General features: G+C 41.5%; 2 protein-coding genes across 6 annotated transcripts in view; one reads left to right on the forward strand and one right to left on the reverse strand.

Moving 5' to 3' along the window:
- arhgap17a (Rho GTPase activating protein 17a) overlaps positions 1 to 15,803 on the reverse strand; it is a 29,047-nt gene extending 13,244 nt beyond the window's left edge. The window contains exons 1-4 of one of the 5 annotated variants that reach the window (XM_020083169.2): positions 15,153 to 15,798; positions 6,131 to 6,170; positions 709 to 813; positions 455 to 487 (exon numbers count right to left, since the gene is read on the reverse strand). In XM_020083169.2, coding sequence (XP_019938728.2) covers positions 455 to 487; positions 709 to 813; positions 6,131 to 6,170; positions 15,153 to 15,205 — 231 coding nt within the window. In that variant the 5' untranslated portion in view covers positions 15,206 to 15,798. Of the gene's footprint in view, positions 1 to 454; positions 488 to 708; positions 814 to 6,130; positions 6,171 to 15,152 lie in introns of all 5 variants that reach the window. The other 4 variants (XM_020083172.2, XM_020083171.2, XM_020083170.2 and 1 more) reach the window with 4 other exon arrangements.
- Positions 15,804 to 17,576: 1,773 nt separating this feature from the next.
- lcmt1 (leucine carboxyl methyltransferase 1) lies at positions 17,577 to 24,199 on the forward strand. Its single transcript, XM_020082738.2, has 11 exons — positions 17,577 to 18,000; positions 18,932 to 19,023; positions 19,380 to 19,501; positions 19,610 to 19,686; positions 20,934 to 20,995; positions 21,106 to 21,208; positions 21,713 to 21,833; positions 21,996 to 22,097; positions 22,325 to 22,416; positions 22,609 to 22,706; positions 23,543 to 24,199. The coding sequence occupies exons 1-11, from the start codon at positions 17,915 to 17,917 to the stop codon at positions 23,563 to 23,565; spliced, it is 978 nt and encodes a 325-aa protein (XP_019938297.2). The 5' UTR covers positions 17,577 to 17,914; the 3' UTR covers positions 23,566 to 24,199.
- The last annotated feature ends 44 nt before the right edge of the window (positions 24,200 to 24,243 follow it).

Raw genomic sequence — 24,243 nt, forward strand, 5'->3', positions numbered from 1 at the left:
GAGAGGGATAGATGAAGCCGGTGATTAGACTTATATTGAGACATAGACACAAAGGTACCGATTTCTATACACTAACTTCAGTGTTAGATGTTCAAAGCAATGGAAAACCCACCAAGGACATTCCATTGAGGAGCACAACAGTAAATTCACAGAGTCAGGAAGAGGAAGAGAGCTTTCAGAGCAAAAGGAGGAAAATACGGATGTTAAATGGTTCTTAAGGTGCAAACTAGGGAAGGAAGACATCTATCAAATGACAGCACTCACACTTTTTTTCCTTTTACATTTAGACAGTTTATATTTGTGCAAAGATATTTATGACTCTTCAACATCCTGTTTTTTATACCAGAAAACCCCAAAGGCAAAAGTGTCATGCATTGTGAATAAAGATGACAGATGTCTGAATGGGAAATGGAGCAAGTGATGCTGAGGACCAGAGAGTGGATTTTTTTTTTACCTGACCATTTCCTGTATAGAGGCGTGGTACGGACTGTAGTGCATTTTTGATTGGTGTGGGGTAGAAAACACAAAAAAGAAATCACTGAGGGTCTACTGTGGATACTTTGTCGTCATTTATACTGTAAACAGTGAAAACTCAAAATTCATGTAGAGGGTGGTGTTAAAAGATTAAGTTATTACATATCCCATCTACAACAGTTAATAACCTGCAGCAATAAAAAAGGTTTTATTGGAAAATGATTTATGTCTTACATGTCTCTTCTCTGCGTCTGCACCAATGTGTCCCTGTAGACACGACACCATCCTCTTGTGTGTGTTGTGGGACACCACCCGCACCAACTCCATGCGTCGTTCGATCTGCACCAAAGATGTGAGAACATAAATATCTTCTGAATATCATAACTCAAGTTATCCCATATTGAGATTGAAATATTTCTTAATTGCATTTGGTTGTAGAAAAAAATAGTCCAAGCTTATCTTGATAATTCCAAGTACCACAACCACTCTGACGTTTTGCTTAAAGGCTCAGCCTTCAGGTGACATAAAAATGTTAGAGGCCCTTTCTAGAAGTAGTATTTGCTTTGTTCATTCGAGGCCTCTAAACCAGGGTTGTCAGATATATGACCTGTGGGCCAGTCCTGTCTAACACACTGCATGACTTTGCAAAGTATGAAAATAGCAAAGATTTTTCTTTCCCATTAAAAAGAAATCCACTGGGGGAGGGCAACGTAAAAGAGTAACAGGTTCTATAATGGATCCAACATGCAGGACAGTGAGACAATTCCTGTTTGTGTGAGCAATAGGTCGACAATATTTTTGGGGGGAAAGTGGAAGGAGATGGATATCCAGGAAAATGGATCAGTTCCTATTCATAAAGAATAATTTACAAGGGGTAAACAGTAAGCCACACTACTGGTGAAAAACACAGTCATTTGAAAGGATAAACAAGAACAGGGTTTGAGGTAAGAAAACCTGTTTCTGGATTTGACAGAGAGCTCAGTGATGGAGTTGTGACGGCTTGCTAAATTACCTCCAACAAAAAAAACATCAAATTAAAAGCCATACTCTGAGGGGGAGTTGTGAAGACTTGTACGCTGAAGGCTGCTGAAATTGTGTTCCCCAATAATTGACAGGCCTTTGGAGGTGTTGTATTTACTGGTTATTATGTAAAGGCTTTGCTAGTCAAGATTGGCTCCAGCTCCCCCTGGGACCCTCAAAGAAAGGTGGTACAGATAAAGATGGTTGGATTTACTAGTCAAGCCATCTTGAAATCAAAATGGGTCTGTATGTGGCTCATGAAGTAAGTTGAGTTTGACATCCCGGTTTTATGCTAATGAAAACATAGTGAAAACAAAACTCCCCCCAAATCTTACACACTGCATCTTTAATCTCATCAACACCATTAACTTGTCTCCATCCCTGAATAGTGAAACTACACCCTGGAGATTAGATTTTCAGCTGCCTTGGAGACATCAAGGGTCAAAGTATAAACAGGATTGATAAGGTTTGTACCTTCGGAACAATGCTGAATTGTTATCTTTCAAACAGATGACTCATCGGATGTGTCTCTATAGCAACGGCCACTGGGCTGTGACAGAGAGCGACGGGCTCTTTGGTCTCAAAAAAGGTCTTTTTGATTACACAGGCTTTCTCCTGTCCACTAGCCGGACTACACAGATCCACTCTGTGCTTTAAGGGTGACAACATATAATACTGTCATTGATGGGAGGCACAGCTATTCTGGCTAAAGGACAGAGGCCAACTGAAGCCTTGCAGGATGACTATTCACTGTCCTAGTCATGCCAGGTGCCTGACAGGGACAGTCAGTGTAAACATTAGGCCGACTGTCACCAAACTATGAAAAGAACTGATGATTGCAAGTTACTGTTCATCTACTTAATAGTCTGGAGTCCGATGATGTTAAGAACTGGTTTACTCTCGTGGGAAAATCAGCTGCATGTAACAATACAGGTGTGTCTTGTTTTTTTTGAAAAAAGAAAAATCTGATCTGACAAACTAAATCACGAGCCTGGAAGTGTCTCAAAGGCACAAGGGTTGCACGCAGCAGCTGGGACAAACAAGGGTGCAAAAATAAATGGGTACACTGAGGTCTGGAGGGCAAAGTGAACCGGAATGGAGTCAAAAAAATGCAGAGGGAGGATCAACTGAATACCAGACAATTGTGTTCCAAAAACAGAAAGGAGTCGGAACTCAGGAATTCCACAGCAGATATCCGCCTCTGTTTTCCCTCCCACTGTTCTCGCGCTCTTACGTCATTCCTGACCCATGGTGGCCCCCAGCATTCCTAAAACAGCTGGGTTAAATACAAACTTACCAAAAAAGAAACACACACACTCTGCTTACATAGGCTATAGGCTTGTGAACACTGCTTAGACTCAGTCCAGTGAGTACCAGGCACAAAACAAGCAGGGATTCCCCTCCTTGCACTCTAACATGGACGTACTTCCCGTGTGGGTGTATTGGAAGTGTTTTGGTTGCATGGCACTAGGAAAACTGCTGTCTCCTTCCTTTCATGGAACTAAAAGGGCTTGGACACACAATGCATTGCAGTCAAAAAATAAAATACACGGAGGAGTGGGAGAACCTGAGCAGAACCAAAAGATGGGTGGGTTTTTCCTCTTTCTATGTGATGAGGTCAACAGCTGGTCAATCCCATGACGCATCATAGAGCAGGGAATCCCAGTGCTAAGTAGGACAGACAGGGAATGAAAGACAGAGAAGGTGTGTCTGTGTGCCAGTGTTTATTTACTGGTTCCTAAGAGAAAGGATGTTAACATGTCTGGACTAGTCCAGAATGAACAGAAATAACAGCACATGACGCATTAAGGGGCAAGTTATTTTAGTGAGCCATTGATGAACAAAATATTCTTTGTTTCCATTAGGAATATAACGCATTAGTGTTTAAAGCGCCTGGTTGCTACCTTGTAAAATGTCCTCGACTATTACAGTGGAGTATTTCTGTGGCGGCTATGTAGAGGAGAGGGAAGGACAGCTGGCACAAGAATGCTGGGTAGCTCATTCGTGTCAACAGGACAGAATCATGGGTGAGGGAAATAAATGTATAACTCACTGGTCGCAAAGACATGCAGATTGAGGATTAGGTTGATTGGAGACTCTAAATTGACTTATGGTGTGAATGTGAGTATGAATGTATGTCTGTCTCTATATGTCGGCCCTGTGATGGACTGGCGACCTGTCCAGAGTGGAATCTGCCCAGTAGCCATCAATGAATAAAGTTGGTGTCTGTGGCCCTCGTAAGAACTGCCAGCCTGGTGTATCCTGCCCATACTCTCACTGTGGATGACCAGTCTTCACAAGCCAAGGCATACAAGGCTGACGCAGAGACAATAGCCAGAAGTTAGCAAGTGAGTCACGAAAACATGTCGGCTTCGAGCAGTTGTCAGTCAAAGTGCATTCACATGGGTGAAGCTTCGACGAGAGGGCAGATGGGAGGGGGTGGGATGTATCAGTTGCATTTTTTCCAAAGTGTAGCCTGCGCTTGCTAGTTTTCCCACGATCATCAACCCCAGCTTTAACTGCTGCAGAAGAAATAGGAAGCAAGAAAAAAGGGTTGAAGGCTAATTGAAAAAGTGAGTGCAATGAAATAACTTTTAGTGTTTATCAAATATTCCAAGATGAGGTTTCTCATTAATTAAGGGATAAAAAGAGCATTTTTGTCATTAGTGACGCAGCCATCTCTGGAATGAAGAGGTCAAGTGATTTCCACCTCCCAATCTCTCACTCCCTTTTCCTTTATCAAACATCAGTGTCCCTGTGAAGTGAGAGAGCCTGCAAAGTCATGACGGACAATTTCCAGACAGGGGCAGAAAAACAACCGAGTCTTTGAGGAACAGAGAAAGTCAACTGTCAGACATAATATAACATCCCCTCTTCACTGAAAATCACCCCAAGAGGTTAGTCACTGCTGTCTGCTTGTGCACTTGTGTTACACCAACTCATGCTGGCTCTAAATTTAACACCAGTGTGTTCTAGCTGTCACTCACATGTGTTTTTGGCCCATATACAGTCTATTTCTTATTTCACACCACCTGTGATAGAAATTAAATCTGTCAGTGCTTGTTGTTTATGCACTGGCTACAAAAGAGGGTGGAGAAAAGAATAAGAATAGAGGGTGTATCAGCGGTGATGTTTGTTTGAACATCGATGATCCCTCTCATTCACACACAGACAATCGTCACAGGAATGTCTTTGCTGAGCAGCCAGCGTTTCGTCTCAACCCCACCTGCTGTCTGCGTCGCACATATTTCCGCTGGGGAAATACCTGCACCAGCAGCTTTCACACAGAGAGCTTCTCCACTGTTTACAACACAAGAGCAACTCGAGGTGAATTCACTCGATAGCAATCTTCAACCAGAGAGGGAGAACTAAACAGAGATATCAGCTGCTGCTTGGTTGGTAGAACCAGACTGATATGGATTTTTTATTCGGGGATTGCAAATTTCCATATTAGGAGAAGATATGTCTCATAATTATATGCAATTACATTAAAGTTTTCATATCACTGCATATCAGCAAGAATAAATACTGATACTAATAAATCTGTTGGGCTCTATTGGTTAGAATGAGGACTTTGTCAGCATATGGTCCAGCAGCTCTTCAAGCTTCAATCAGACCATTTAATGTCCAATGTCCAAGTCAGTAGTGTAACCAAAACTAAACTCTGCACGTCCTGTTACAAATTGTCATTTCTTTTGTGTTCTGTGTCCAACACTGACCGGTCACACTATAATAATAAAGACAAATTAAGGTAGACTTCAGGCTTAGTTTCAAGGGAAAGAAGAAAAGCAGCAACAGATTCTTAGAAGTATTTCAGAGCCAAATATGAACTGAATCAGCATGAATGTATGAATCACTAACCAAGATTGCTGTTAATAACACATCTGAAGCTGCAGAATATTATTGAGGGGAGACATGTAACTCTCAATGTGAAATGGAGAGTGACATTTACAAGCTTTTTATTCCAGCTCTTAACTGCATCAAGGCTCATCGATGATTAATACACCAACTAGCCAAGGGGTGGGGACCAATAAGTGAAATGGCCCAAATTGTCTGGGAAGGTCAAGCGAGAAAGAAAACATGAGCCCTCAATGCTATTTGACGCTAGCATATGAGAATAAATGGACTGAAGCTATGCACCAGAGTGATCCGTGCCTGTATAAAAATTCTTATAATGTGAAAACTTAATATCACCTGTTGGATTATGCATTTTAAAAAATTAAACACGATTTAAAACTGTTTTTTGCATTATACTTTGTAGAAATTGACTGAAACAAGAGCTGGCACTGGAACTGAATTTCAAATCTGTGTACACATCATTACACAATCATTAACAGGTCTAACCAGCCTCACAAACACTGACCCTGAATGTTCTGCAAGTTCTTTTGTGTAAAGCCACATGAGCTGTTTTATCTAATTCTGCACGGGCATGGTCACAGGCACCTTCTATTTACCACCTACGGTCGTGCACTGTGGATGAAAAACTATAATATTGAATTGTGCTTCATGCACGTTCCTCTTTCTTCCAAAGTTTGCCCATGCCGGACTACTTTAAAAATCACTCTGTCAAATGAGCTGTTTTGACTGCAAAGTGCCGTGTTCTGGTCACAGCTCTACAGTCAGGTTCAGGATTTACCTGCAGGAGGTCATCACTGAGGACTTCAGTTTTCTCCGCTCTGTGGGTGAGAAAAGACAACAGAGAGCAAACAGATTAGCAGTGACACACAATAATACAAGATAAGCAGATTAATACAGCTCTGTCACTGTGAAAATATCTGCCAATGCTCCTGAAAGACTGGATTCCACATTCACCTCTATAACCGTGCAAGGTACAGTATTGACTTGTGCATCCGTGGGAATGCCTGAGGAGAGGGTGGGTCTATTTGGTTTGCTGCCATGGCTCAACAAGGCTGGTATCCAGTGCTGGAGGCCAAGGCCAAACCTGACACTCTTCAGACCACAGCAGCAGTCAGTCTGCATGAAGCTAAATCTGACAATTAACTGATTCTGTCCAGCTAAATGAGACAGAGACACACAGAAGCAGTGTTTCTGCTGCTCAACATGCTTTGATTTCCTTAAGCCGTAGCTAGCCAGGCTCACCGTGTCGTGCGTAGCCTGAGCCTATTAATAGTGAACTAATAGTTGGATTTGAGGAGGTCAGACAGATTAGATTCACTTAAAGGGAGAAGGCTGGGAAACACAGACTCAGCTCATTCTACTTATCAACACCATCACAGGCTGGTGGCTTCTGTGGCTACAGGGAAGAAAAGGCAACAGTACAGGCAGAGTGTCAAAGACTGCAGTCAGCTGGGGTGCGACAGACTCATTTAGCAAAGATGCAATGATCGGGTTGTACAGTACTTGCAGAAAGACACATAAACACGTGCTCATTGTTGATTTAGCAGGTACAGAGCAGACAAGTTATGCAAATACTTTGATGCATATGAATGGTAAGCGACAGTTAAAATATTTTATTGGTTTGTTTATCCATTAAATCATTTCAGAAACATTTGCATTACTGATATGATACCAGTGCTATTGTGCCGGTAAAATGAGGTCATGGACTATAAGATTATACTATTTTATAATATCAACATCGACACAGTCTTCAAAGTTGATGGATCATTTCTGGTCAATACTACATTCACATCTCAGTGCATCCATTGGATTTTTTTATCAATAGAAATTTTTAAAATTATATAGAAAAACTAATATTTAAAGCTTAGCTAAAAGAATAATATATCAAACAGGACTCATGCTTTAAAACATGCATTCAAATCAGACACTGCAAAGAGCATTCAACAAACAAATACAAACATTTGAAAGAATATTGGGTGTTAAATTGTCTGCTTTCATGTGCTGGTTGTAGAGTTTTAATGACTCACAATTAAGTTAATTCAGAACAAGCGTGAGAATGAATCATCAAACAAAGTTACATTTTGTCCCTGGCTGCTAAGTGTTTACTTTCCCAGCAGCCAGTCAGGTAACATCAATCGTGGCCAAAAATGTTGTGCATGTGTGAGCGCAAATGTCAGAGTGATACGCTCTGTAGTCTCTGTGGACTTTGTTTGCTTGACCTCCTTGTTTAAAGTCACATTCACACATCAAATTCAGGAGAATTCAGATCCCCTGCTGGATTAACCATGAGCGCATGGGTGGGGCTGATGACGCTTCTAGCATGTGACAGACACATGTGGAAGACACCAACAAAGATGTCAAGCAAGTTTGTGGTGAGAGAGCTGACGATGATGTTGCGGTGCTATGAACATGATCATGTGATATCCGCAGCGGAGTTAATGCTTTCTGCATCGGCCTGCTGCAGCCGGCGGCTCCACCCCTCACCTGAATAATGCAGAGGATTTGCTGTTAGGAACGCGTCTGTGCAGAGAACCTCCCGCTGAATTGTGCATGTGTGAAAGGTAAACTCTAGGTAAACTCCCGACTCAATTCTCCAGCAGGGCATGTCTGAAAACAGCTTTACAGAGATCCTCTGCTTTAGGAATGCTTAACAGGCCTTTTATCTTTCTCCAAAAATATGAGGCTAAGATTTGGTTAAATGAAGTTGAAGTGAACAAGTACTTTGAGCTATTGAATGGGATACAGTCCTGCAACACTTCAGTCCCTGAAACCTTATATGTACAGAAGATTTCTGCCATTGTTCACTCTATTTTTCCATGTTTTCACTTTCCTGTGACTCAAACTCTGTTTCTTTACTTCCACCCAATATGAGGACGATGATGGTAAAATTGCTTTTGATGCGTGTCTAGCCAACGTAACAAACTTTCCAAGAGTAAACTCCTATAACTGAAGGAACCTGTAGACAGTGACTCGCTGGGCCCTCCTCCAATAGCTGCTTTCTATGAACTATAGTAACCTTGTCACAGCTGCTTTCAATTATAACACAGAGGCAGGGAGCAGGGAGAAACTGAGTCTGACAGACAGCCGATGATCTTATGGGGGTTAGAAGGAAAGAAATACAAATACAGACATTTTGGGGTTGGGGGGGACTGGAGACTCCTAAAAGTGCCAAGCCAGAATAATCTAGAGGCTGGAGATGAACGGAAAGAGCTTCTCTGGAGGAGAGCCGTAGCCAAGATGGTGAGGTCACACATCCAATAAGCCACAGAAACCTACAGACAAGGCTCCCAGCATGCAAGCTATGAAAAGTGAGATACACACATGCATACACAACGTGATTATAAAGCCGCAGTATGGAATCCGTGTTCTGGTGTCAGTCTACAAGCTGAAGAGCTCTTCATGTGGTACTGTAGAGGTGAACTCTATTCATCAGTTAGACTGTCGTGAAAACATGCCTAGAGATCACACACACCGCCTGTGCACATTGGTCATTAAGGTTGTTTGGGCACATATAACTTAACCTCCTCCACAAGTTGTGTTTGCAAGTTGACCTAATGTCCAGAGGGATTGTAATATACTACAGGATACATGCATACAGGAATATGTCAACTATCTTTTTATGCAGATTATGTTGCAGTGTGACACTTGTATTTTGCGGCTGCAAAAAAGAATAACTATTGTTTTCTTTCCCCCACCACCCCTACATAGGTGACTCAAACACACCACTTTACATCTGCTCCACTTAATGACCTCTCATGAGCTGAATCTATTCAAAACAGCGAAGGAAACCAGACTAAACTGTATACATGCAAAGAGTACAAATACAAAAGCTTGATGGGTGATCCGGTTCTATTTATTGTCTCTGCTTGCTGCAGCTGATGTGAGTAAGAAAACCTAGGAAGGGGAGATATTTGCAAATACAGCCCTAACCCGGCAGTAACCGAATGATCAGAGGGCATGTGAACACTAAGATTTGTTGGGCTCTATAAAAGCAACACTTGTGCAAACCAACCTAAAAAAGCAGTGTCACAGAGGAGAACAAAACAGGCTGTGCACAGGCTGCGCAGAGGAGAAACAACAACAACACAACAATTGTTTTGCCTGCATCAGCTGACCTCGGAGTGAATAGAGCTAACCCCATCCTGCCTTAATGAAGCAGGAGCCTTTGGAGGAAAGTGTGTCACTGTGCGCTGCATGTGATTTCTTAACAGGGAGAGATCCTCCCCACTAGTTCAGAATGGTAACCATGACGATCTACTATCAAAGGGGAAGGGGGGCAGTAAGCGAATACTGCAGCTATATGCACAATAGAGCGGCTGTTACAGACCACTCGACACAATCAGCAGGCTGGGGAGGAGGGAGGGTCGGCCTCCTCTGGCTGCAACAGTTGGCAGCTTAAGGCATAAAGTAATGGATACTGGAGCCAGATAAAAGAGAGCCGGGAGGATAACTGAGTGACTCAGCCCATACACCCTCTCTTATGAGGCCGATTATTTGAGCTGTGTTAACATTAGACCTGGGCAAGACAGACTTTTATCGATTGATGCTAACCTGTACAATGTGATGGCACGGTTGCTTCCTTCCTGGCAGATATTCATATCCCAATATTGTGACTCAAATAACCAAGTAGTACAATATTTAAGTGTTCAGTACTGAAAGGATGATTATTTTACTATCAGTTAGAAAGAGAAAATGTCATCTTAAACTTTTCATTGCTGAAAATATTTAACATTTACTTACCAAATAATTTGATCAATTATCAAAATTGTTGCAGGTTAATTTCCGTCTTATTAACCCATTGATTAAAGAACTAATCTCTTTTGCTCAAGTGTTGTCACTGCTCCATTTAAGTCCAGCATTACTCAATATCACGAGAACAACACTTATGTTTTCAAATTAATCATGCCTAACAAGTCAATTTACTTTTTTTGGTCTTCCCAAATCAAAATTATACAACAACAGAAATTACTTCAACAAACACACCTAACCTAGTTTATCACTAGCAGCACCGCAACACGCCTCATTGTCCCTGTGGCACAGGCCTGGTTAGACGCACAGGAAACACCCAGAGTCACCTAACCTTATCAACAGTGACATTTGTTCTTTGTGTCTTTTCAACTTGACTCCCTTTCAAATGAATCTATGACTTCCAAGTACAATAGATCTGCACCAGATTGCATACAACTGAGCCAGCAGCGCCATTGTTGTTGTATATAATATGATATGAGAAAGGATCATATAATACAGCTGTATATAATGCCAGTGAATGATTAACCGTGAGCAAGGCCAAAAGCTCATGCGTTCTGTTACTTCATTACTACACTTACTTTGCAGGGGGTGAATGTTTAACCATGTTTGATTTTGTTGACACCGCTGAGCTACAGGACAGAGCTCATGTAGTTTAAAGATTCAGTCAATTGTGATAAGCTCATCATCGACTGACTGAAGTAAATCTGGTGTAGCTTAACAACCACCTTACTGACCCAGATAAACTCAAAGTTATGCAGTAACTACACAAACGTGGGATGTGACATATCAGGGATGCCCAAAGGGAATTGCTTACTTAGGGGCCAGGCTGCATGCTTTACTTTTTGTAACTATATAAAAAGGTGTCACACTGAAATATCTTGAAATATTTGCAACCACACAACAGTGATTTCTACGAGCTGTTGGTGCAGCTAGTAGCAGACAGAATAAACCAAGCTACTGCTCCAGTGCCCCAAATAGACTCAGATTATACCGTTTTACTGGTTCAGTTTCATGTCTTAGGTCACATGGATTTCAGGCCTATTCCTTCACTCCACAGAACCTTTTACCTTTGAACCGTCCCTCATTAGCAGCCTCCGTGCACATTCCTTGATCATGTGACTACGTGAATGAAAAACGTATCTAAACAGTCACAGGTGATGTCAATATCCCAAGAAAAACAGAGAAAAACCACTTGCACAGTTCCAAATTCTGCCCTGGATCAGTGGGGCATTATTGTTTTAGCTTATCTTAATACAGCTGGTGGATATAGTCCATAACACTGGATTCCTGTATTATCTCATTTAAAGGTGTTACTATCACTGGCAGCAAACATGCATGGGGCATGTATGGAGCAGATAGCGCAAGGAAATTATCTTCCAGAAATATATAAATATACTAACCATGTCCCCTGGCATGAATCACATGCTGTTTTTCCTTGCGCCTCAGTCAATTTTCCCAGCTCTCCCTCTCTCTAACTCTCTAGAAAGCAGTAGCGCATCTGTGAGAGGCAGTTTCCTGTTTGTAGAAGAAGGAGGAGAGATTTCCTCAGAGCGGTCGCCTGCTGGACACAGTGTTCTACCTTCATACAATTGCAGGAACCCAGGGGGCAGCGGAGAGGGCCTTCTGCACAACAAACTTTTTGCAGACGTGGATACGCAGGCAGGCACAATCTTAATGGACAAAGCAGAGTATGCTCGCTTGCCCTGATCCAAGCTGTCACTCATTCAGGAGGGCATGTATACGAGAGCTTGAGGGATTAACCCTACATGTGCATACAAACATGCAGGAAACTACAGCACGCACGCACACACACACACACGTCTGTTTTCTGCATTACACTCTCTCCAGTCTTAATTTACTGCTGGTACAGTGCAGTGAGGAAATTATGAGTATTCCAGCTGCCCTGCTTCTCTTGGCCGTGATTCCTGCCAATAGGAACATTATTATCAGCAGAGTGTCTTTGTAGATTAATGTTTCCATCAAATAAACTGATGGCAGTTGTTGTATGTAGTGCATCTCTGCAGTCTAATAACAACTGCCCCTGGTCTGTTGGCAACCTGTGATGAATTTTATATTCGGAAACTTGTCAATTTATCTTATAGTCTGTAATATTGAAGAAATAATGATTAATGTTCATTCAAACTTATCATAGACCAGCATTTCTTAAAAACATGTATATTTCTGCAACGCTCTATGGCCAAACATAATTTCTAATGGCTAATGGCTGGAGGGGCTTAAATTTTGCAGCTAACCACCAGGGGGTGATTAAGATGTTTTGTCTGCCATGTCATCCATATAGTTATTGCTGCCAGCAAACCAGCTGCAGCAACAGCTGGATCCCACCAAGGCTCCTTGAGGTGAAGCGGGAGTGGAAGGGGCAGTGTATACGTTCATGGTGCACCCGCCTCTGTGTATTTTAATGATGTACCCTTAAAACAACATTGAAATACTGCGCCACTGACTTCAGACCACATTTCTTAATCAAGCAGTCTGAAGACAGCAACGTGCCAACAATGTGCCTGACCAAACCTACTTTTAAGACCAACACGCCCATGGGTGCACATATGGGTGCACGGGCATTCGCTATTTCAACAATGTGGGCGCTGGATGGGAAAACAACAACTGCATCGTGTGAAACAAGCAAAGACACTTAGCACCAGGTGCAGTGTGTCTTAAAACATTATTACAAGACATCTGATTATCTTTATTTTGTCTATTTTTTGGCCTTTGCCAAGTATGATAGATTTTTACAAGTTTTTGACATTTTTACAAAATAATAACTAATTTAATTAAAATAATACTCTGATAATGCACCACTATAATGTATCTATAGCAACATTTCAAAATACCTTTATTTTAATGTAAATGTAGGAATTATAATATATTAATGTAAGACAACTCTGCTATTGTCACCCTGCACATGCTCAATAACGTCTTCCAGGATGAGACAGCCTCCATGCAGGTGCTATACCAGAAAGGAGATTGAGCACCAGGCTATAACAATGTTTAACACGTGTACATAGAATGTTGTGGATAATCTTTCTTGTCAACCCATTGCAGGCTTTCTCCCAGCACTCTGGTGACGCACCTTAAGAGGAGCACGCTGGGAAATTGGAACTATGATGTATATGTAATTACGGCAGCCCTGCAGACCCGAGGTTATTTGAAAATGAAACATTATTGTTCCAAGCCTGTCAGCGATATTATCTGGAACCACCCAGCTCTGTGTGCACCCACGGTCCAGCTAGGTGCTCAACAATGTTGACTCCCACATGTTAACAACCAACACATAAACAAACACACACACACTCACAATGCCAGAAATGACAAGAGCCAACCTCCCATGATGAAAACATCCTCTGACGTGTCGCACTCTCTTGTCCTCACAGGGCTGGGCTGCAGCCACTGCTACTTTAGTAATATCCAGTTACACAGGGACACCGTATGTTTTGCACAACAGCATATTGGCTCTCGATAACAGGCATGAATGCAGCAGAACACATCCTCATTGTGGAGAAATATGCCCTTTATTATCCACATAACTTAGTGCTGAATGCTTTAGGTTCAGAGGGAGAGATGCTTTAAGTGGAGGCAGTCAGACACTTCCATCACTTAAACATGAATCTACTCTTTATGCTTTAAGTTTTATGTCTGGTTGAAGCTGGGCGTCTAGTGTTTCACTAATGGAGAAGCTGTTTCTGCCGCTTTATCGCCACAGAGTGAAAGTGAATCTTGCAGCATCATATAGTATACAACAACTCATCCACTGCTTCACCATATTTCTCGTCATCTCTCCTTTTAATATGATGACTTCACTCTGCGGCACAGAAACAACTGCTTGGCCCCATATTGTCATGAATTTAGCAGCTGATGATAAAAGCTTTAAAACCTTCATAGACCACTTAAATTATTACCCGTTGATAGAATAACTCCACATAAAGCTGATTTGTGCTGTTCTTGAGGAAAAGAGTTCTATGTTTTGTGCCTAATGCAAATAAATAAGCATAAATGTCCATTTTACATTTATTATTATGATAAGAAACTCAATCTTAAAGCCAACACATCTGAAATCCTAAACTCTTCTGCATCTGCATTTACACAAGACTCTTGCACACAAAAGAAGCATGATTTGTTGATTATGGTGGGGGGGGGATGTCAATCATCAACACTGTCAGGGGATCTGTGAAAGCTTCCAGATTCATTCAGTAACATTATCACGATAAATGGGTAATCTAATATCTTGCCAAGAATTTTTTCTTGTGAGGTGGCAGTGGCTCAGGAGGACGAGTGGGTCTTCCACTGACAAGAAGGACGGTGGTCCGATTCTAGTCTCTGGCTGGGCAAGACACCGAAACCCTCAAATTGCCCCTGACGTCTGTGTCGGCAGTGTGTGTGAGTGACAGAGATGCTGCACAATGAAGCACTGTATGAATGTGTGTGTGAGTGATCATCAAGACTAGAAAAGTGCTGCACAAATGCAGACATATTCACCATTAGTGTTGTTGTCGTTGACATAGCTAAGAGTGCAAATAGGCCGTGTCAAACTATTCCAAGGGGCACAAATGAGGGGTCCCCAAAACATGCTCTATCTTGTAGGGATAAAGACAACTGATCTGCAGTATATCCACTTCCAAGATGTCCTGACAAATGCAACATCATGGACTTCTGACTGGTGTTTTCATCAGACAGTGTGAACACAGTGTAGAAGGCTGATTCATTCTCCACACAGGGACATCTGGTTGGGGTTAGACCTGTGTGTGTGTTCAGTCTATGGGGGAGAGACAGCAGTGTGGAGGCTTGCACACATCGATGGACAGTATTTTACACTGTCCCCCATTTACACTAACAGCGTCACGTCATATTGAAAGCAAATGACTCTTTCCCATGTCAACAGTCTGCTCATGGGATAGTTTGTGGTCACTGATGTTTTTAAAAAAGAGCTTTAACAGCAAGAAAACAAGTTAAAGGGGAGAATCCACTGAAGTCACTGTTGAGCTGCAGAGAAACACGCAGAGAAAAGTGTGTTTGACCAGAACAACTTCCATACTCGCCTGCCAACTGTTTGATTCGCGAGCTGCTTCATCCGATTGAACTGCTTCTTCATCTTCGCACCGTTGCCAGCCTCGTCTTCTCCCCGAAGAAACGCGTCGAAGCCCGGCTCATGAAGTTCCCCGGGGGTGGGTTGCCTCTTCCCCGTGTGCACTTTCCCCCTCCCTCGCCGCCGCCGCCGCTATGACAGGGAGAAAGCAGCGGGAGCCATGGAGCAGCCCGGAGCCAATTAAAAATAGTTCGTAGCAACCTCGCTAGCCACTGGAGCTAAAGCTTAACCCCCCACCCCCCCACCCCACGAGTGGAAACACTAGTTGAAAGTCCCCGCTGGTGGAGAAGGCATGACCCCGCGAACCTCGTTCTTCCACTCCGCTAATGTCCCGGAGTAACTTTCACCAGCTCCAGGCGGCTTCTCATGGCTGTTTCTCGGCTGCTGCGCTGACCGTTAGCCGGGCGAGCTAACGCTGTGTTTAATCCGTCGGCCGCTTTTTTCTGTCTCCCCAGCGCGGAGCAGGGAGCCGAGCGAACAGCGGCGACTCACCTCCGCCTCTGCCAGCACACAGGGGGAGGGAGGGGGCAGGAAATAGCGTTGGAGCACCGCTGCATGTCCGCTACAGAGCACCACCTCCCCCTGGACACTGCCCGGAGGAGCACACCGACGTATGGAGCTCTGTGCTGCGGGGAAACACACTTTACAACTGTTCGAAAACTGCCCTAAAATACTCAAACTACTGCTCTCATCATTGTACTAAAAGTTTTTTTCACATCAAACCTATGATATGAGAATCAGGCCATGAGCAGATTAAAGGGATAGTTCACCCCCAAATGAAAATGAACTCATTATCTGCTCACCTCTATGCAGATGGAGGGGTGGGTGAAGTGTTTGAGGCCAGAAAACCCTTTTGGAGTTTCAGGGGTAAACAGTGTTGCAGCTGAATACAATACAGTTAAAGTAAATGTTGACCAGTTCTTCAAACGTAAAAAAAAATCCACAGAAAAAAACTTAAAATGTCTTCATACTGCTCCTGTGGTGTAGCGTCATTCACACCATGTGTTAAGCCTAAACTTCTGCTGTGATCTGACATTTAGGCTAAAAACACGATGTAAATGATGTCGTTTCAAGTCAAGTCAGGGTTTATGGACACTTGGATGAGACCACAGGAGCAGTATGGAGGCATTTTATGTTTTTTTTCAGCCTGAAGAAGTGGTAACTTCAAAACCAGTTACTTCGATTTAAGTGTTTTGTGGACTCAAACACTTCACCCACCCCTCTGTCATCATAGTGGTGAGTAGATAATGAGTGAATTCCAATTTTGGGGTGAACTATCCCTTTAAAACAAATGTTTGGATTAAAGCAACCCTCTGCAGCCACACGTGGTGATTCATTCTGTTGGTGCCATAATATAATCAAAACTATTACATGAGCATCTACAACAGTCATATCATGAGCAGACTAAAACATGTTATTGTAATGACATTGACTGAATTAAAGCAACACTGTGTAACTTTAATGAGCAACAGCGTCCTCTGCAGCCACATGTGGTAATTTACTTTGTTGGTGACATAAGCCCTATTCAGACTTCAACTTCAGAGAAAGTCTGTACAATTTCATGCTGTTAGTTCTTCTGCAGCTGAAATCACATGTTTTTGTTGACAGTACATCAACATTGATGCTTGTTCTCACAAAGTGAGACTAACTATGTTTCCAGCAAGTAAAACATACTTTGGCAGGTTCGATGACAGTAATTGTTTAGGTAAAAAATTCAATCTGTGCATGGGATTAATTTCTCAGTGAACTAAAAGATGATCATCTAGTGGATATTACCAGTGGTGGGTAAAGTGACTAAATAGAAACAGTACTCAAGTAAAAGTATTGCTACTTTAAATTATAATTACTTAGTTAGAAGTAAAAGTACTTCAGTAAGAGTAAAAAAGTATCTCATACAAAACTACTCATGTAACACAGTAAATGTGAGGAGTTACTCACCACCTCTGGATGACACCAATGTAAATACAATAACCTCAAACTCATTGAAGCCTCAGAAAAGCCCTTAAACCCACAAAAAAGAAAAATGCAATGGAATTATTCTACATTATAGAAGAATGTGGTTCAGCAAACAAGCTAATTTATTAATGAAGTTTTAACCTTTGTATTATTTCTATTTATTTTATTTCAGATTAATTTAATTGCGTCATCCCTTTTAACATGTTAGTTGCATGTGTGTTTTGTCACTTCATCATCTACCCACGTAGCTGCACATGTTCCCTAGTTGTACACAGTATCTTGATCTAAGAAGATCTTGAAAAATGTTTGATTTGAATTGTATTTATTTTTATTACATATATTTTTATCCGAGATTATGTGGCGCACCCTCATAACTCATGAGTAAAACGAAAAGGAATTTTAATCTAGAAATAAAACGACCCGGAAGTACTGAGTGTTCACTTCCGGCGCAGAGCTGTCAACACAAACCCAGATCCGATCGTCTTGTTTTTAGCCAGAAAATTATAACCAGCGCTTTGTGTATTTCCTGTTTGCTTTCACCCGACTCCTGCTTCGTTTACCGTTCACACGGAGCTGAACTCCTCCACCAAGCTCTAACTCTGACTCCCTGTTTCTCGTTGTTGTTCAAATAAACAGTTAAACTAAAATCCAGCTAGCCGGCTAGCTTAGCGCCCGGGGGAAGAGTGAAACAGGCGGACGAGGTCGTGCGCCTGTTCTTTTAATGTTGACCACACAGCGTTGAGGACCTGGGACTCAGTGATGGCAGCCCGACGACCCTTCGCGGACTCGGACACTGCGGATGAAGCGGTGAGGTCGACGTGCGACGATGCAACCACATGCAAAAGGTAACACGTGTGTGCAGTAGTTGCAGACAGTGATTTGTTATTTCTATTGCTCTGAGTGAATCCGCCCCTGTGTTGTCATCTAGAGGTTGGCGTGTGTGCTGATCACCCATACTTGTTCATCTCGGACCTTGATTAGTGACCTGTTTATCTGTAAATACGTTTAAATTGACATCTTGATTGTCCATATTAAGTAAAAATAATGCATGAATCTTTCTAACTTGTTCGGGCATTTACTTGTCTGAAGTGACGGGAGAAACACAAATCGGGCAACTATAATTATATAGTCAACTATCAAATCAGTCAATTAATCAAGTATGATCTGTATAGCCCATATTTACAAATCACAGTTTGTGTATTAGAGCTTAAGGTGCGACATCGTCTGTCCTTAACCCTCAACAAGAGTAAAACTAGAAAGAGCCACATGCGAGGGATCCCTCTCCCAGGACAGACAGAAGTGCAATAGATTCCTTGTGTAACTGAGAACATTAACAAAATAACAGTATTTACCTCATTGATCAGAAGAAACAGTTTGTAACATAATGGCAAAGTGTGTCAATGTTTAACTAATAATATAATTATCTAACAATAATACACTTTATTTAAAGTTTACAAAAGGCTTTGACAGAAACGCAAAATAGCAAATAAATGAGATATAACAATCAGCATGAACACTGTGACAAAAAACAAAGTGTAAAAGGAACTAATTGTGTTCAGATAGATAAATATAAGTCTATGTCACCTATCTATCCACCCATCCATCCGTCTTAACCATTTCTCTGTGTCCTATATTAGGGGAGATCGGGCCAGTCAAAGTCAGCGGGATTAATTGGTTTCACAAATCATCAAGAAAAATGTCGTAATAAAAGAATCTGTGACAGTTTGGCCCCAAAAGTGTGAGGATTTGAAAAGGACTGTATAATCTGTCTTCTAGGTTTGCTACCAGTAAAAACTACTGGAAGGACCCATACATTCAATACTTTGTGAGATCTGTCGGAGAGAGAAAGGCCCCTGAAATCAACAGAGGTTAGTTATACTAAACTTCTCATATCTGCTTCAATCGATCATAGTGTAAAGCCAGAGTTTAAGTCACAGGATCTGTTGTTATTTAACCTGGCTACAGCCCAGCAGGGTTATGATGCTGGTCTGTAACAAGAGCTTCAAAAGCAATATACTCTTAAGCAAAAGTGTGTTGTGTCTGTAGTGGAGCAAATATGGTGTAATATACATTTTAACTGTCTTTTACTGAGAAGTTGTCAGCGGTAAATTCTCCATACTTGTGAATTTTAAATGCTACATTGCACAACTTGCTTGAGGGACATATTTTTTATAGGAATGTGTTTTATTAGTTTATCTTACCCTCCACTTATCTGATCTGACAGGTTACTATGCCCGCGTTCAAGGGGTGAACCACCTCCTCGATGCGTTTATAAGGAAAGCAGAGTGTGACTGTCAGGTAGTCAACCTGGGAGCCGGACTGGACACCACATTTTGGAGACTAAAGGTTTTCAGAATCACAGCAGCACAGACTCTCTGACATGAAAGCTCAACTGCATCAAAATACAATCAATATATTCTCAAAAAAATCACAAAGTGTACGTGTGTGTTACAGGATGAAAACCTCATGCCACGGAAGTTCTTTGAAGTTGACTTTCCCACGATCGTGGCCAGGAAAATACACAACATAAAGTAAGACAAATTGTCTTTTTAATAATTTGACACACATGATCCAGGACAGCCACAGATTTCCACCTCACTACAGAAAATCCAGATAGATTTGCAGGTTCAGGCCACACCCTCACTACTACGTTTTCATTTTAAAGTGCTTTTAACTCTACTAGTGATACACCCGACATCTACACTACTCCGGAGTTTTAGACACTAAAACATAGAAACTCGGGGGTTGTGTTCTAGTCTTGATGGGCAAAAGTGGAAATGTTTGTAAGAGTTGACACAGACATCAGTTGGGTCTTTTCGATCGCTGTTTAGTCAGGGTCTGGCACACGCATCCCAAGTGCATGTGAGTTTAAACTTGATATGCCTTTTTTAAGGCATGTTAGTATGGGTGAGGATTAAAATTAATTGGGAGACAAAATGCTTGAATGGATAGAGGCTGTTCTGGTTTGAAAATGCCATTTTCAAATAAAAATGTAGTAGCATGAATGTAGCCATATATGGGCCACTGCATTTGCACAATAATGAGAACCATTTATGCTGCATGATTAATAGACACGATTAATATTTAACTATTGTCATACAGCAGGACATTAAGTTGAACCAATGTCTTCTCAGCCCTCTCAGGCTTTGGCATTGTGGTGTTGGGTAGAGATCAGCAGGGGGAGACAAAGAGAGCTTTAGTGTGTCCTGCATAACCTTTTAGTTATGTCTATTATGTATTAATTACTATTATTGATAAGTTGTATGTATGCATAGTTTGCACACAGATGTTTTATTTACAGCAGTAAGTACATTTATTAAAAATATTATTGGAGAACTAAATTTAATTGATTTAGATTTTCCATGAGCTTTTGAAGATTATTAGGTCACGTTGTTTGGTATGCTGCAGGTTGAAGTGTTGATGAATTGTATTGTGTTATACTGAAAGTTGGTTCTACCGTCCTTGATATAACTGTGATGGAGAAAACATTAAAAACAACTCACAATAAAATTCAAGAAATTACCACAAAGTTGAATTATCTCTTCTCTGCAACTGACACAGCACAAACCTAATGTTTTGACCCTTGGGAAAGTAATGGCTTAGTGTTTTACCTAAGCCTACAAAGTGAATATAATCTCTATATAAACACGATGCAGGACAGAAGATGTTTACTGGTTTGCATGTAAAAGTCCTGGCTGTAGTGTAGCTTTAGGTTTATTGATGATATACAGTATTAAATGTGAATTTTATTAAATATCATGTTGTTTTGTTTGATTAGGACAAAACCACCCCTGTCCAAACCCATCATCGAAACCCACTCAACAGACTCCTTACTACTAGGTACAACAACGGTTCCAGTCCCTCATAGACTTCACATACCTACAGTGTGGTTTGGCTCTGAATAGTCCATGCTGGAGAATCTCTCTAAATGTTTGTGTTTGTTTGTTCAGATTCCCACAGCCTTGACTCAGACCGTTACTGCATCATCGGAGCAGACCTCAGAGACATCTCCAACTTGGATGAAAAACTGAAGAAGTTCCAGCTTAACCCAGAGTACGTGACAGACATCGCTCCTCTCAAATAAAAAACAACTAAACAAATGAGTTGGCTTTAAAGAAGTTAAGATAAGGTCAATTACAGCTTATCCCTGTGTTTTCTCGCTGTAAGTAACTTGAGATAACACGAGCGTTGTTTTTAAAGTTTCTGCATTTGATCTATTCTTGTCACTATTTGAATCAATTGTAACTTGTGTCAATTGAGTTATATGTGAAGGACAACTTCATTTTCTGTAACCGCTGCTTTTCCAGGCAGGTTTCAGGAAACTGTCGTGTGAACTTTTCTTTCAACACTGAAAACCGAAGAGACAATGTGAATATTTTGTAGTTTTAATATATGGAGTGGGACAGAAAGTCCGCAAATTGGAATTGATATTGGGAAGGAAAACTTATGTATCCACGAGTATTGTTTTTGCTTGGTAGAGGTTTGGTCTCTTGGGGCTTTCTTGTAGCAATGGTTATGTTGTGCTTATTTGTATTTATGTGACATTTCCTTCTCCAGACTACCAACATTGTTCCTGTCAGAGTGTGTGCTGGTTTACATGACGCCCTCTCAGTCCTCCAACCTGCTTCACTGGGCAGCAGAGACATTCCACACGGCCATGTTCATCAACTATGAACAGGTGAACAGAACAACCACCACAGCCCAATACAGGAGGGGGAAGACTTTAGTTATCATCATATGGACATGGGAGATATTTTTGTAGATAAAAGTAGTGCATGTGTTGGAGATGAGATTTAATGTTGTAGTGTTTCTCGGCGCTCACTATTTTCTGTGTATCCAGGTGAACATGAGTGATCGGTTCGGTCAGGTGATGATCGAGAACCTGCAGCGCCGCCAGTGCAGCCTCGCAGGAGCAGAGGCCTGTCAATCGTTGGACTCTCAGGTAAATCGTACAACTAAACATTTTAATTGAAGAAAACCCGGTGGTTTCGTGGATCCACACACTTAAATATATTCACAACTAAGTCAACTGTTTAATGTGCAAGTCTAGTCTGAAGTCAAGTCTAAAATACAAGGGGGATTTGATGGTTTCTTTGGATCAGGTGAATAAATCAGTGGCTCTGTGTCAGAATATTCCTATATTGTAATGTTGATGTGTGCTGTTTGCAGAGGGAGCGTTTTCTGAAGACGGGCTGGGAGCAGGCAGACGCTCTGGACATGATGACCATCTACGGTATACTCCCTCAGGACGACGTGGCGAGGTATTGCAGACTTCACATCAAACTGTTTCCGTCAAGGTTCAGTTCACCATTAACCCCATTTGTAGGGACTGCAGTGTTAGATGACAAAAAAACCCTCATGGTGTCATGATGGAACCACACACTGGTGAACATTATGTGTTTGTGTCATGTAGTATGAAAGTCAACTTAATTTATTTTTTTCATTTCCTGCAGAATTGAGCGACTGGAGTTCCTGGATGAAAAAGAGCTGCTGCAACAGCTTCTTCAACACTACAGCATCTGCTGGGCCATTAAGGACAAACTCAACCTGGGTAATAATTTCTCTTTTTTCAATAACATAAGTCGTATGTACATCAGGGAATTCTAAAGCAAAGTGTATAAAATATATGGAGAATAATACACTTAATAAGTAGGTAAGAATATCTTTTTCTCTTTTCATACTTAAAATTCTTCATTGAAATGTCTGGAAACAACCAGACCTGCTATGTTATTTATTCTGTTGACTTCTGTACTTACATTATCCTAAATGTTTCCAACGATGTTTTTGTTGCTCTTTGAATTACGTCACATCATTACTCTGCAGTAACATCCGAGTCAAATCACATGTGATGAAGGAAAAACACACAGCTAGCCAGTTAGCCCTTCGGCTGTTTCTTCCTTCCACTTTTGGTATTCATCACTCATAATGGATCCCGATTATTCATCGCTGTTTGGTGCGTAACATGAATAAAAATTACCTGTGAACATGATTTGTGCCACACCATCTGTAATGGTGGTAAAGACTCCTAGTGGCCAAAGTTACATATTTTACATTTACTTTTACATCATTAGTAGAAGTCGCAGCTTCCCAACCTGGTCCAACCCCAAAATAGTACACGATAGAGAGTTTAAATAAGAATAAAAGGTTTAGATTATAGTTATAACCCAGACTACAAACAGTTGTGTATGTGAACTGTACGCTGTTGTAATAAATCTGATCTTTGGCCGCTCTCTGATGATTTCACCACTGTGGCGCCACGTTCGCTGTCAGTTTATTTACTTTGCGTTACCTAAGTGTTAATATTTTATATCGTTCCACCCGTGTGTCCAGTTTGAATGTTCTGGTGTGGTCATTTACAAGAACAGGGGTCATGCTCTGCTTCCTCAGGTCTGTCGCAGTTGGCGTTCTGAGAGTGAAACTTCTCCATTGTTCGGACGTGCGCATTTGCCAAAAGCAACAACAGGAGAAAATGCGTAAAACAAGATGTTGGGAAAGAGGAAACCCACATTCTCTGTCGTCTGGGAGCTGGTTCGAAAAAAGTCCCGGCATCAGCGGAATGTCATTGCATGAGTGTCGTTTGAGACCAGGTCCGTGTTGAAGGTGAGAGGTGTTTGTCACTACACTGGAACTGAAGCGAAGTATGAATCATGTGTGATTAATTCGCTCACAGGCAAAAACATTGTCTCTAAATCCACAATCCATCGTAAATGCTCTCCTGTGGTGGATATTAAAGAATGTACGAAACATTGAGGATTTCACATATCATGCGTTTGTCCTCATCTGAATCTTGTACATGTGCCATTTTATTTTAATTTATTGATCAGTCGTACTTCCAGACTCATTTATTTAGACGCATGCAATAAGTAGAGCTCAAGAAATGAATCACATGCAACCACCGGTTACATTGCATTTGTCTGTTCAATCTTTTCTTTTCTCGCCCCGATACTTTTCAAACGGCAAAGAGGACATGACAGTAGTTTGTAACAGAGTATATTTGACAAAAGGTGTTCAAGTGCAGTTCAATAAAAACCTCCATTTGTGTAAGACTGCATTGCCCCGTTCATTTATGTACTTAATGCACTTCATAT

Source organism: Paralichthys olivaceus, chromosome 21 (assembly GCF_024713975.1).
Source record: "Paralichthys olivaceus isolate ysfri-2021 chromosome 21, ASM2471397v2, whole genome shotgun sequence".
Lineage (NCBI taxonomy): Eukaryota > Metazoa > Chordata > Actinopteri > Pleuronectiformes > Paralichthyidae > Paralichthys > Paralichthys olivaceus.

Coding starts and splice junctions, on each gene's coding strand:
- lcmt1 (XM_020082738.2), top strand. CDS start 17,915: ATGGCAGCCCGACGACCCTTCGCGGACTCGGACACTGCGGATGAAGCG. Junction 20,996..21,105: donor AACAGACTCCTTACTACTAG/GTACAACAACGG, acceptor TTGTTTGTTCAG/ATTCCCACAGCCTTGACTCA. Junction 22,707..23,542: donor TAAGGACAAACTCAACCTGG/GTAATAATTTCT, acceptor CTGCTTCCTCAG/GTCTGTCGCAGTTGGCGTTC.